This window comes from Plectropomus leopardus, chromosome 6 (assembly GCF_026936395.1).
Source record: "Plectropomus leopardus strain MGB_pleo_1.0 chromosome 6, ASM2693639v1, whole genome shotgun sequence".
Classification (NCBI taxonomy): domain Eukaryota; kingdom Metazoa; phylum Chordata; class Actinopteri; order Perciformes; family Serranidae; genus Plectropomus; species Plectropomus leopardus.
Genome location: NC_142181.1, coordinates 34,499,799 through 34,513,223, shown reverse-complemented (window position 1 = coordinate 34,513,223; position 13,425 = coordinate 34,499,799). Strand labels below are relative to the sequence as shown.

The following is a 13,425-nucleotide window of genomic DNA, read 5'->3' as shown; positions in this document are numbered from 1 at the left end:
TTAGTTTCGATTATCTACTTCCTAATTTACCAGAAATGTAAACATAACCATTAAATAACAAATCATTTTAATATTATTGAAGCGATTGCAGCACGAAGTTTTTTTTATGGTGACTATCACTTTAAAACCGCCGTGACGGGGTCTTTATTTGGCAGGAAGTTAGCTCGCAGCAAACAGGAAACTGAATAATGAGGACACGGTGAGGCGCAGGAATTGGCAAAGAGCAGCGAGTCCAAACATTGCTCTTTACGGACGTTACAACTCCCCCTGACACAGGTAATATACACCAAGTTTGACTAAAACCTGTCTAAATGTTTATTTCGGTGTTTTCTAGTGCTTGGGTCGTGTGGACGGTGTGTGTGTTTGCATTGTGGAGGCTCGGCTCTTTGTATCGGAACAGACATGGCTCAGTGTGCTTACATTACTACCCAGAAGAGTGAAATAAATATACGAATATAACTGTTTGTGAGAAAACAGTGCGGGTTTAATGCCCCGGGCAGTGTGTGTGTGTGTGTGTGTGTGTGTGTGTGTGTGTGTGTGTGTGTGTGTGTGTGTTGTGTGTGTTACGGTTGCTGGTTGTGTCTCAGGTAATTTATATTCTGTGTGCAGCTCTAATACGCTTACAGAAGCTTTGGAAACGCATGAAGGATTTATTCATTTGGGTTCTAGTGTTACACACACACACACACACACACACACCTGGCCCTGTAACGTCAGCTGTGATTAGCTGTAACCTTGACTTGATTTGAATTTATTTGTCTAATAGTGAGAATGCAATTTGGTTCAAATACAGGACAACTTATGTGCTGCTCTAGTTAACAGCTAGCCTATTGATCATGCTATTGATTAGTTCACTTCACAAGGTAAAAGAGGTTACCCCCAGCCATTTTCTAAATCCATATAAAAAAGAGAGTGATTCACACTGGGAATTGTTTTTGTGCTTTCAGTTGGCTATACACAAGGTGGCAGAGTGCATAAATCAGCATCAAAAAAAGAGCTTGTTTATCAAAAAAGTGCCACTGAAGGATTCCCAGCAGCCCCGAAAAGAGGTCCGGGCTTAAGCCCCCAGTGTCCTAAAATCCGAGAAATGTCCTGATATCATAAAATATCTTAAAATCTTAGAAACATCTTAAATGCTCCCTAAAATCAGAGCACCATCCTAAATTCCAAGAAATCCTAGAAATATCCAAAAATCTCAGAAATGTCCTGAAGTCCTAGAAATGTGCTAAAAATAAACTCAAATACAAGTGCTGCACATCATCCCCTCTACCTAAAGGACTATCGCTGTCCTATCATCAAAAAGGCAAAAAAACAAAAACAAAAGAATAATCTTAATTAAAAAGAAATAGAAATAAATGTCAAGAGACATGTATGGGGCTGCTGCAACTGCCCCTTGGCTTCCTGATATTTTGGCTTCCTGTTAATCAAGGGGCACTTGATTTGCTTGAGTGCCCCTCAAGCAAATCAAGTAGAGTATCCCTGGTCTAGGTACATGTCCGCAGAGGTTACATTTGGTACCAAAGGTACTATAGCGACATTTTTTGGTGGAAAGTAGGCCTACAAACTTATTATTGTTTAAATTAAACAATAGAAAATCAAGATATAACTATTTATTCCCAGGAAAACTGATGTGCATGCAATAAGGATTAACATAATAAATGTGAAAAGCAATGTATAGCAATTCTATATTACAATATAGTACAGCAAATTTGAAATGAGATATAAACTAGATAACAGTAAAGTGCAAAAATAAGAACTGACTTACAGTAAGGTTCAAAAACAGCATATTTGTGGTAGATGAAGCTGCACAGTACACAATGATTAAACTGAAATGTAAGTAAGTCCATGTAAGTCCAACTCTGCACAGTGAAGCTCAAACCAGCCAAGTTAGGAGACAATAAGCAAAACACATTTTTGGGTGGAGGGAGACTTATCTTCTGTGAAGCAACTAACTGATTAATCTTTGACTGGTTATCAATGCAGCATCATCTTCTCACTCTTCATCTTCCTCACCACAGGAGGAACAAGCAGTCAGCCACCTGTGCATGAAGACCAGTCGAAGGCAGCTATGGTGAGTACAAGAGAGAGAAACAAAAGACTGAGGACAAGTTCAGGTGAAGTTTGGGTTCATACTGTCAGGAATATACCAAAGTTAAAACTCAGCTTGTTTATAGTGTTTATTAAAAAAGAATGTAGAAAAATGTTGCACGGACAGTGTCTCTGCAGTGTCTCAGTGTCTCTGCAGACTGACTATGTAACCAGTTACTTGGCAGGACATGGACAACATTTTATTTTCCTAAAAATTTATTTGTCCAGTGGCAAGTTTGTGTCATTCAGGATAAACTGGGCTCCTCCTCATCATTTCATTGCTCCTCCTCCTCCTGTCTGTTCCAGTCTTCAGTGGTGGATCTAAAGACCAAGGAGGAGAAGGATGCAGAGTTGGACAGACGAATTGAAGCTCTGAGGAAGAAGAACGAAGCTCTGGTCAAGAGGTATCAGGTATGCAGTACTTCTACACACAAACACATACAAAATGTACCCTGGCCCACAAAGTACAGACTAGGGATACTGAAATTGCTTTGCTTTGGGGCCACTTTTGCAAAATGACAGGAGGCTGGGGGCCAGTCTGAGCGGCCCCAGTTTCTGGAATATCTGTAGGTCTGGAATATCTGGAGGTTTCTGGAATATCTGGAGGTTTCTAGGATTTCAGGACATTTCTCAACTTTTGGGACATTTCTCAGATTTTATGACATTTGTAGGATTACAATGATTGCGATACAAAACAAAACAGGGATACAGCACAGGAGCAGGAATGCTGCCCCAAGATCAGGGTAAATTAGCTAAGAAAAAAACAACCAAGTTCGTCTTGGTTGTTGTCTGATACCAAAGGTGAGCAACACCCAGACCCTTAGTAGGGGGTTTGCCCACTCTGGTGAATAGTCTGTTTGTTAATTGGTTATGTTATGTTTTCAGTCAGTTTATTTAGAATTAAGGAGGAAGAAGAAGAAGTTGATGGGGTGCTCATTCTCATCCACAGCGTTCTCTTTTTTTTCTTTTTTTTTTGTATACTATGGGTTGCAGTTCTGGGCAGAGAGCCTGTACTAATCTGTTGCGCAGCACTGACCCTGCCCAAGGGCATCTCCCACTTGCACTTTTTTGATAAACAAACTCTACGTTGTCTTACACACTCTGGCACCTTATGTATGCTTAAAGTACAAAAACAATTCACTTTTTTTTATTGTGAATTAAAAAATGATTGGGGGGCCACTCTGGACCCTATCAGTGGCCAGATTTGACCCGTGGGCTGTAAATTGAGTATCACTGGTAAAGACTGTGTAAAACTTGGCAATATAAACTGGGTTAACATGGGTCCAAGTGTATTTCCTGTTGGAGTGTTTGTAAATGCAATAGCCAAGGAACCTTTAAATATAATTATAGTTTCCTTAGTAGCCAACAGGAAGTAAACAGGCACCAGAGCTGTTGACTCACAATAGCAATAAAACTGTCTATACCCCTGCAGCCCCTGCCTGAATCAAACTGCAACTTGAGAGAGACACAGCCAATTAAACCTAAATAGAATTTTTTTTTCGAGGATGTTTTCATAGTTTTTTGAGGAACACACAATATACTCAAAACTTGCTTAGAATTAGTCCAGAATTTAGATATGGGGTCACAGCTGTAGTCCCATCTGACTCTTTCTTTCACCTGATGTCAACAGGAAATAGAGGAAGACAAGAAGAAGGCAGAGCAGGAGGGCATTGCCGTGACAACACCTCGGAAACCCCGCCCACACGAGCCGGAGACGGACAGGAGGAAGACAGAGAAAGAAAACTTCACCGTCACAGTCGACGTTTCTAAGCTGACAGGGGTAAGACGTGATGTAGATCCTTTTTTCCTGTGTGACACTCAGAGCATTAATACACCAGCAAACCACTGTCTGCTAGGTAAAGATATAGAGGAGTAATGGCATCCTGAGCAGAGAAGAAGTCACGCCCCCTCTCGAGCTGTTCTAATAGATATTGTACCTGACAGAATGACCTCTCCACCTATCAGAAGGACCTACTCCCCATTTAACTACATGTATACAGGTTGTGGTCTATTGTAATAGATATTTGTACCTGACAGAATAACTTACTCCACATTTAATCACATTTATACAGGAAACAGTTCATTCTGAAAGATATTTGTTATTGACAGAATGACCATCTCCATCCATCAGAATGATCTACTCCCCTTTCAACTACATTTATATAGGATGTGGTCTATTGTAATATTGTGCCTGACAGAATGAACAATTACACCTATAGGAATTAGCTACTCCCCATTTAAATCCTTTATACAGGTTGTGGTTTATTCTAATAGCTATTTGTATCTGACAGAATGACCTTCTCCTCATTTAATTACATACAATTCCAATGAAGTTGGGATGTTGTATAAAACATGAATAAAAACAGAATACAATGATTTGCAAATCCTTTTCAACCTATATTCAATTGAATACACTACAAAGACAAGATATCTAATATTCAAACTGATAAACTTTATTGTTTTTTTTGCAAATATTCGCTCATTTGTAATTTGATGCTTGCAACACGTTCCAAAAAAGCTGGGACAGGGGCATGTTTACCACTTTGTTACATCACCTTTATTTTTAACAACACTCAATAAGCGTTTGGGAACTGAGGAAACTATTTGTTGAAGCTTTGTAGGTGGAATTCTTTCCCATTCATGCTTGATGTATGACTTCAGTTGCTCAATAGTCCGGGGTCTCCGTTATCTTATTTTGCACTTCATAGTGCGGCACATATTTTCAATGGGAGACAGGTCTGGACTGCAGGCAGGCCAGTCTAGTACCTGCACTCTTTTACTACGAAGCCGTGCTGTTGTAACATGCAGAATGTGGCTCGACATTGTCTTGCTGAAATAGGCAGGGACGTCCCTGAAAAAGACGTAGCTTGGATGGCAGCATATGTTGCTCCAAAACCTCTATATACCTTTCAGCATTAATGGTGCCTTCACAGATGTGCAAGTTATCCATGCCATGGGCTCTAACACCCCCCCATACCATCACAGATGCTGGCTTTTGAACCTTGCACTGATAACAGTCTTGGTGGTCCTTTTCCTCCTTGGCCTGGAGGACACGACATCCATGATTTCCAAAGACAATTTAAAATGTGGACTCATCAGACCACAGCACACTTTTTCACTTTGCGTCAGTCCATCTCAGATGAGCTCGGGGCCCAGAGAAGCCGGCGGTTTTTCTGGGTGTTGTTGATATATGGCTTTCGCTTTGCATAGTAGAGTTTTAACTTGCATATTTAGATGTTGTGACGAACTATGTTAACTGACAATGCTTTTCTGAAGTGTTCCTGAGCCCACGTGGCAATATCCTTCAGAGAAAGATGTCAATATTTAATGCAGTGCTGCCTTAGGGAACGACGGTCACAGGCATTAAATGTTGGTTTTTCAGCCTTGCCGCTTACGTTCAGAGATTTCTCCAGATTCTCTGAATCTTGATGATATTATGGACTGTAGATGATAAAAGCCCTAAATTCCTTGCAATTGTACGTTGAGAAATGTTGATCTTAAACTGTTGGAGTATTTGCTCATGCAGTTGTTCACAAAGTGGTGAACCTCTCCCCATCCTTGCTTGTGAACGACTGAGCCTTTCGGGGATGCTCCTTTTATACCCAATCATGACACTCACCTGTTTCTAATGAACCTGTTCACCTGTGGAATCTTCCAAACAGGTGTTCTTTGAGCATTCCTCAACCTTCCCAGTCTTTTGTTGCCCCTGTCCGAGGTTCTTTGGATCTTGTTGCAGGCATCAAATTCAAAATGAGTGAATATTTGCAAAAAAACAATAACGTTTATCAGTTTAAACATTAAATATCTTGTCTTTGTAGTGTACTCAATTGAATATACGTTAAAAAAGAATTCGCAAATCATTGTATTCTGTTTTTATTTATGTTTTACACAACGTCCCAACTTCATTGGAATTGGGGTTTGTACGTTCATACATGAAGTAGTTTATTCTGAACGACATTTCTACCTGACAGAATGACCTGTTCCACATTTAATTACATTTACACAGGAAGTAGTTCATTCTGAACTATATTTGTACCTGACAGTATGACCTTCTCCACCAATTAGAATGACCTACTCCCCATTTAACTACATTCATACAGGTTGTGGTCTATTCTAATACATATTTGTACCTGACAGTATGACCTTCTCCACCCATCAGAATGACTTACTCCCCATTTAACTACATGTATACAGGGTGTGGTCTATTCTAATAGAAATTTGTACCTGACACAATGCTCAACTCCATATTTAATTACATTTATACAGGAAGTAGTTAATTATCTTATTATCAGATATTATGTGCAGTGGCAAATACTTACACTCATACTGTGCGCCCCATATATAGAGGCTGTGTCCTCACTACAGCAGCTACACGTTCTTTGCTGCATGTCGTCCCCTCTCTCTCCCCCTTTCACGCTTACAACTGTCCTATCGATTAAAGGCAAAAATGCCCAAAAAATAATCTTTTATATATATATGAATATGATTTTCTACTTTCATTGAGTTTATTTTTAACCAACATCAGTCCTAATCATTAATATCATATATTGGTTAATTTTCAGAGTTTTAACCCTTTTAAGTGCCAGGTTTTGTCATGATGCCACTATATTGTTAGATTAAAAAACAACACAAAAATTGAATTCTGAATATACTACATGCTCAGTTTTTTTTTTTTTTGATGATCACAGCCTGGGATATTCCAATGATTAGCAGCAACATTGATTGAAAGTGCACCTCGTGGAAAAAGCCCAGAGTGACACCCAGAAATAATACAGTGCCTGTTTTTATGCTAAAAACGCTAAAGAAAATATCAGTTATAAGACTGCTGTGACACGTCTTTCCATCGTTCAGTGTTTTGTAGCTGTAGTAATGATAACCTCTTTTTCTGGTTTATGATGATCCTGTAGACAGAAGGCGAAGCGGATAAACAGATTCTCATTGCTGTGTTTATCAGTATACCAAACACATGCCTGCAAGTCTACCCATCATGCCCTGCATCAGAGGTCCGCCTGCTTCTTGTGTTACACGTGTAGGCTGGCAGGTGCATTTGGGATAGATATAGCCTTTATATTTTCAGTAATATATACATAAAATCCTACATGCAGCATACTTGTAAAAAGGAGTTTGAAGATCACTGATAACATATACAGCAAGTCATTGAGTCTTTATTTGCAAGCACACCAATCTGAACCATGAGTGATGAACTTGATTTGAAATGAGTTGAAACAGTGATAGCCACAGGTAAATCTGAATGAACCAAACAGCAAAAAGTGATATTCAAACACATGAAAACAGCAAGCTTCCCCATCTTTTGCAGGACACAGTTTTGTTGTTTGTCGTGGCTCAAAAACTGACATCAGTGGAAACGTTTGGTCTCATTTTGAACTGCAGGGCCAGCAGGTTTATTCAATACCTGATATGTTATGATCCACTTAAGTTAGGCACACTACAAGATTAATTAATCCACTATTTTTTGTGATCTTCGGTGCCATCTTGACTGTAAGGGAGGCAGCTGAGATACTTCCAGCGGCTGCAGCTCTCCTGCGGTCCAGTGGTAACACGGTTTTGTTTGATCTGCTGTGTGGCTTCACACCACACCAGGAGCGTTTCATAAGCAGAGCATTGGGTCTGCACGGTTTTGTAGATTTGCAGATTTTATTGATTTTTTTTCTTCAATCATGCTTTTTATTGTTTCCTTAAGAAAAAGAATGCTTACAGCAACCCTACACCAATGACAAATACAAACGCACATTAATCTGCACAGGATAGACACAATGTACATATTGTGTGTATAAGACAACTTTAAGGCATAATTATCAAAGTGTAAAAAAAATGAATACATAAATAAAGAAATAATAAATAAATAAAAAAGTAAAATATCAATTCTAAAACTATTAATAAAAATAAAATGTAAAATTATATAAATAACATAATAAATAAATGCAAATTAAATGAAATATTTTATAAAATACAAAATAAATATGAAATAAGTAACAGTTGCAACAAAACCATACACTCCCAACCCCTTTATACGAACATATAGCACCTGTTTGAACTGTTATAAATGTGTTCTAATGTGTAAATGTTGTTATGTCCTACTTGTGCGGTAGCCCACAGACAAAGTTAATACTGTTGAAGTCCAGTTATAAACATAATGGATCAAAAAATTCTGGCTGTGTTTTAGCAATGAAAAATCCATTCATCCTCATGATTATGTTCTATCTATATGTTAGGAAATATCTGTCTGCCCTGTGCAAGGCGCCGCAGCTTTGTCAAAAATAGAGGAGGTGTATATTTCCGGGACGCCTCCCAAGTGCAGAGTGGTTGCAATCAGCTTGGGCGGTGGTGGAGATCTGCACTCAGCTGAGTGACTTGTCTAGTTTAATATAGTAGTTCTAATTGTTGAATGAATAAATTATTTCTAAATAAAACAAACAGACAGAAATGTCTGCTTTTGGTTAATCCAGTAGTAATGCTAATTTATTTTGTCCTTGTCAACAATTTGCTAAGATGAATGTGCATAATAACATCAATGCATTAATGCAAAAAGAATAACAAAACGAAAAACAAAAAGATGTATATAGACAGATAAAAGATAAAAAGGGGTAGGTTAAATCTGAAGCTTATTATACCTACCCTTTCTCTTTGAATATTTGCATGAGTTACTCATTTACTAAGTTTTATAAAAATCAAAAACAGAATAGAACAACAACAGAACAAAAAAAGAGAAACAACAGCAAGATTCTAAAACATTTCATACAAAACAATAATCAAACCCTAGTTATATTTGTTTTCCTTAGGTGATGTGAGGGTCTAAGGGCAGGAGGATGTCGTATGCTGTAAAGCCCTCTAAGGCAAACCATGTTTGGTGATAATGGGCTTTATAAATAATATTGACTTGACTTTACTTCCATATTTTATACAATTCTTTGAAATTTGCAGATTGAACTACAGTTTTAATTTGTTATCACATCCGCTCCACAAGTTAACCCCTCTGATAGATACACACCTGCTCTTTATGTTTGTCCTTACCCTGTTTTTTCAAACACACCTTTTCCCCTAAGATTGTAGGTGCTTTAAATATACATCACATTGCAAAAATCCTCTAAATTCAGTTTTTCTGTAAAGCAGTCCTGCTGAATAATGTCCCAAATTGCTTGCAACGGCCCAGTAAATCCAGAAATAAAATGACAATAACCACCATCTCTCTCCATTATGTAGCTTTTTGCATAAAAAAAACAACACACAGACTTAAAATATAAAAGTTAACATACATGAGAGTTAATGAGATGAGTGTTTCATCTGTGCAGTGAGTGCTACTGTGTTGATGAGCCATCTGTCCAGCTCTGCTCATCCTTGATTTGATTTGAAAACATTTCTGGAGCTGAGCTGATTGTACCTGATGCAGAAACATAATGTTATAATAGCAGATTCTGGTGCAGAGTAGTCAACATATTAAAGTACACAAACATCCTGCAGAGTGCTGTAATCGGTTTATCCAACTCTTTATGTTGAGTATGCAATGCAGTTGTCTACTCTGTTATAGCATGATATGTAACCAAGTTAGAGTACAGTGGCACCATACTGGTCATGCTGTGAGCCATGTCCTTTTAGGGTTTTCTCATAAGTCTCACTTTAAAGGAAAACAGCTGGGGTTCACTGATGTTGGCTTCTGTGTTGTTACATGAAGAAAAAACAAGGCAACAACAGAATGCATGCAGTTCATGCATCCGACAAATTGAATGATAAATTATCATGACAGAGTAGAAAGCTTGTAGTTGTATTTTTGAACATTAATTTCTTCTTTAACTTTTGGAAAACCTGCAAGAAGTAATTTATTGTGGCCACTTGGAGGCAGCAGAAACAACATTTATATATCATTGCATTTTAAGTTGATATATTGAACTTGTTATCAAACATTTGCTTTTTCACACGTCCAGCAGTCATTGTGAAACATGGCCATTTATTAGTAATCGTGTTTGTGTCCAGCTGATGATATTAACTCTGTTTCTGTCAACTCCTGAGAAAAATATCTGTCTCTTCAGCTGCTAAATGTTTCACTCTGTTCACCAGCTAGTTTTTAACTGGCTGCTGGCTGTGGCTGAGCAGGTAGTGTACAGAGTAGAGTTTTATCTCTGAATACAGCTGCCTGCTACGACCGAGAATGGCGTAATGAGAGCAGTGAGAAAGAACCAGAATGGTGAATTTGTGTGCTGGATAGCTCAAGGGTAAACAGAAACTACAGAGCCCATGGCATGAGAAGTTGCAGATTCAGCTGATAATTTGCCTCCTGCAGCAGGACAGTTGGAGTTGTTGATAATCAGGTCCAAAAAGGGTCAATGGTATAACAGTGCTGTCCAGATTTCCTCAAAAATAACCACTGCAGACCGCCGGTATTCAACTTGTAACAGTTACAAGACAAAAACTGGTCTGAAGGGCAACAAGTCGGCATCTGCACCAGGTTTACTCATCTGAAGGACAGTGCAGTCATAGATTACACTCCCAGGCCTTTATTACCTTCACTGTTCCCTCAGTACAATACATAAAAAGGCATTTTCTTACTCTGCCCCATAACCCTTTGAAAACTGTGAAACTTGGCTAGATATCTTTCTAGATATCTTCTAAACAGAGGAGGAAGACAATGAGCAACGAAGGAAGAAAGTATTACAAGGCAGGAAGTACACGAAAATTACCTGAAAATGTGTTTCTAAAAAAAGAAAAGATAAGAATTTTTCCTTTTTTAAAACACAAAAATGACCTGGAAAAAGTGCTGAAAATGATAACAAATTTGTAACATAATTTCAAGTACATAATTATGATAATTATAATATTATATTTTTTCCCTAGACATTTTCCTCTAGCTTTTTAAAAATAATGTTTGCCCTTTTTCCATTTTTTAAAAGAAATTGCAACAATTTTCTCAAGGTTCAAAAGTTTAAATACTTTTGAAAGGCATCTAAAAGTAGCACAAGGAAAGTGATGTTGCAACAGGTTTTAAAGGGATAACATGAAAACCTGGGATTTTAAACTTACTTTAAGGTACCTGGAAAAAGCCTCTTTGGAAACTTCTACCTGTTTTTAGTATTTTTAATATGCCTCCATGTGGCACTTTCACTTAAATTTTGTATGTGCTATATTGATCGATGTGTCTGTCTGTAACTAATTAATTCAACTGGGTCAGCATGTTAAATTTGGTTCATCAGTCTGTTGAAGCTTCTCTACAGTTTAACAACAGACTCCTGATCCCTGAGCCTAAAGAGCTCTTTGAAACAGTGAAGTACTATCACTGCCTCTCGCTGTCTCACTCTCTGACTTCATCATATTGTAGTTTTGCATAATCCACGGCCCTGATTCGTCTATTGTGCATTTTATATGGCACCAATTCTTCAGATTAAGAAGACTGAGTCTGTTTAAATCAAAGTACGGGGGTAAAATTTAGGACAGGATGTCAGTTTTTTGTTGTTGTTTTTTTAAACCTCTATGTCCATTCATCATTTCATTTTTCATTTCCAGCCAAATATAATTTCTAAAGTAATATGATGATCACATGATTATGCACAGATAATATAGTAATTTACAGTCTGTTTGCTTCAATGCTGAGTAGTGAAGTACCGTGGTACTGACCCTTGTAACAGCAGTGTGAATGGGTTAAAATAATGTTTTGTTTTACAAGAAAATCATACAGATTTCCGTAGGATTTTTGAAAGATATAAATTCATCCTAAAATCTTCTGAATGTGCAAGGATTTGAATGACAATAACACATGTTGAATGAAATTATTAACTTTAGGGACTGTGTTGTGCATTTTATGCACGTTTCATTCTTCATTTTTCATATGGCATACATTTTTGCAAGATTATGTATTTTTGTTTGATCTTGGAATTTTCAGCTCAGCTCCTACAATAAGTCTAAAATACACCGAGTGAGCAAAATTGTCACATTCGTACTGTTAAGTGAAAAAAATGCACAACTGAAACCCATTCAAACTGCAATTTTTGATCCCACTGCCATCAAAGCATAAAAACGCATATTGTATTATTTCTGGGTGTCATTCTGGACTTTTGCCATGGAATTTGTCATTTTTACCATTTTCCATCTGATGACCCATTTTTACTATATTTGGTATATGGAGAAAATACATGCTATTTCCACTAGGTGCTCTGTCACAATCAGTGTTGCTACAAATCACTGACATATCCCAGACTGGGATATTAATGAAAAAATCCTCTTTGCATTTAGTATATAGAAAATAATTGTTTTGTTTTGTTTTTCATCTAAATATGTACTGGCATCATGAAAAAAAATCATTCGGAATGTAAAGGGTTTAAATTCAGAAAATTAATGTATGATATTTATGATTAGGGCTGATATTTGTTTAAAAAGTAAACTCAATGAAAGTAGAAAATCCTATTAATGTATAATATTTTTATAGCCTTTTTTTGAAAAGTGCATTTTGTGCGCAGAGCGATACAAGTGTATGTAATATTAAAGCGGAACCCAAGGATTATAGTATGATACTCAGTAGAGATAATTTAAACTTACTATCCATACTGTGTTAAATGTGTTCTTCCTGCAGGACAAGAGAGTCGTGAACGATTGGAAACCTGGGACGCCTCGAGGCCGGAAGACATCAGAGGAGAGCGATGGCCACCGAGGAGGGCCGCACGACGGCCAAAGCCCTCCCAGAAGGACGGGGTCGGGACGAATGGGTCGGGGAGGTCACAGAGGAGGAGGCCGCCAGGAGAGGAGAGAATGGGAACCGAGGACACCTCGAGATGGAGAACAAGGGGAGTCAGGAGGACCAGGGCGCAGAGGAGGAAGAAGAGGAGGAAGAGGAGGAGGAGGGGAGGAGTGGGAGGGGAGGGGAGGAGGAGGAGGAGGATGAGGAGGAGGAGGAGGAGGAGAAGGAGGGACACCAGGCAGCATGGACAGGAAATCCAAGGTGAGTGCACATGAACTAATATACAGAGATACTTAACTTTATTGACTGATATGAAGTCACAGTGACAATTCAAAAAAGGAAAATAATTTGGTCCGTCTGCTAATACACCTGATGATGTTTTCTTCTTTTTATATCTCCACGCTGGAGATGTCAGGCATTATGTTTTTGGGTCAAACATCCCATTCTCATGAAGCAACACATCAGAAACGCCTTGAGGGAATCACTTTAAATTTAGCACAAACATCCACTTGGACTCAGCGATAAACTGAATGTATTTTGGTGGTCAAAGCTCAAGGTCACTGAGACCTTGAATGTTTTGTTCTTGTTAACGCAATATATCAAGAACACCTTGAGAAGATGTCATAAAATTTGGTACAAACGTTAACTTGGACTCA

The 13,425-nt window shown here is 38.2% G+C and overlaps 1 protein-coding gene across 1 annotated transcript in view; it reads left to right on the top strand.

Annotated features, from left to right (window-relative positions):
• Positions 1-26: 26 nt before the first annotated feature.
• The window catches only part of ccdc9 (coiled-coil domain containing 9), a 42,947-nt gene continuing 29,548 nt past the window's right edge, over positions 27-13,425 (top strand). The window contains 5 exon segments of the mRNA XM_088079333.1: positions 27-276; positions 2,019-2,071; positions 2,395-2,499; positions 3,719-3,868; positions 12,665-13,030. Coding sequence (XP_087935459.1) covers positions 2,069-2,071; positions 2,395-2,499; positions 3,719-3,868; positions 12,665-13,030 — 624 coding nt within the window. The 5' untranslated portion in view covers positions 27-276; positions 2,019-2,068.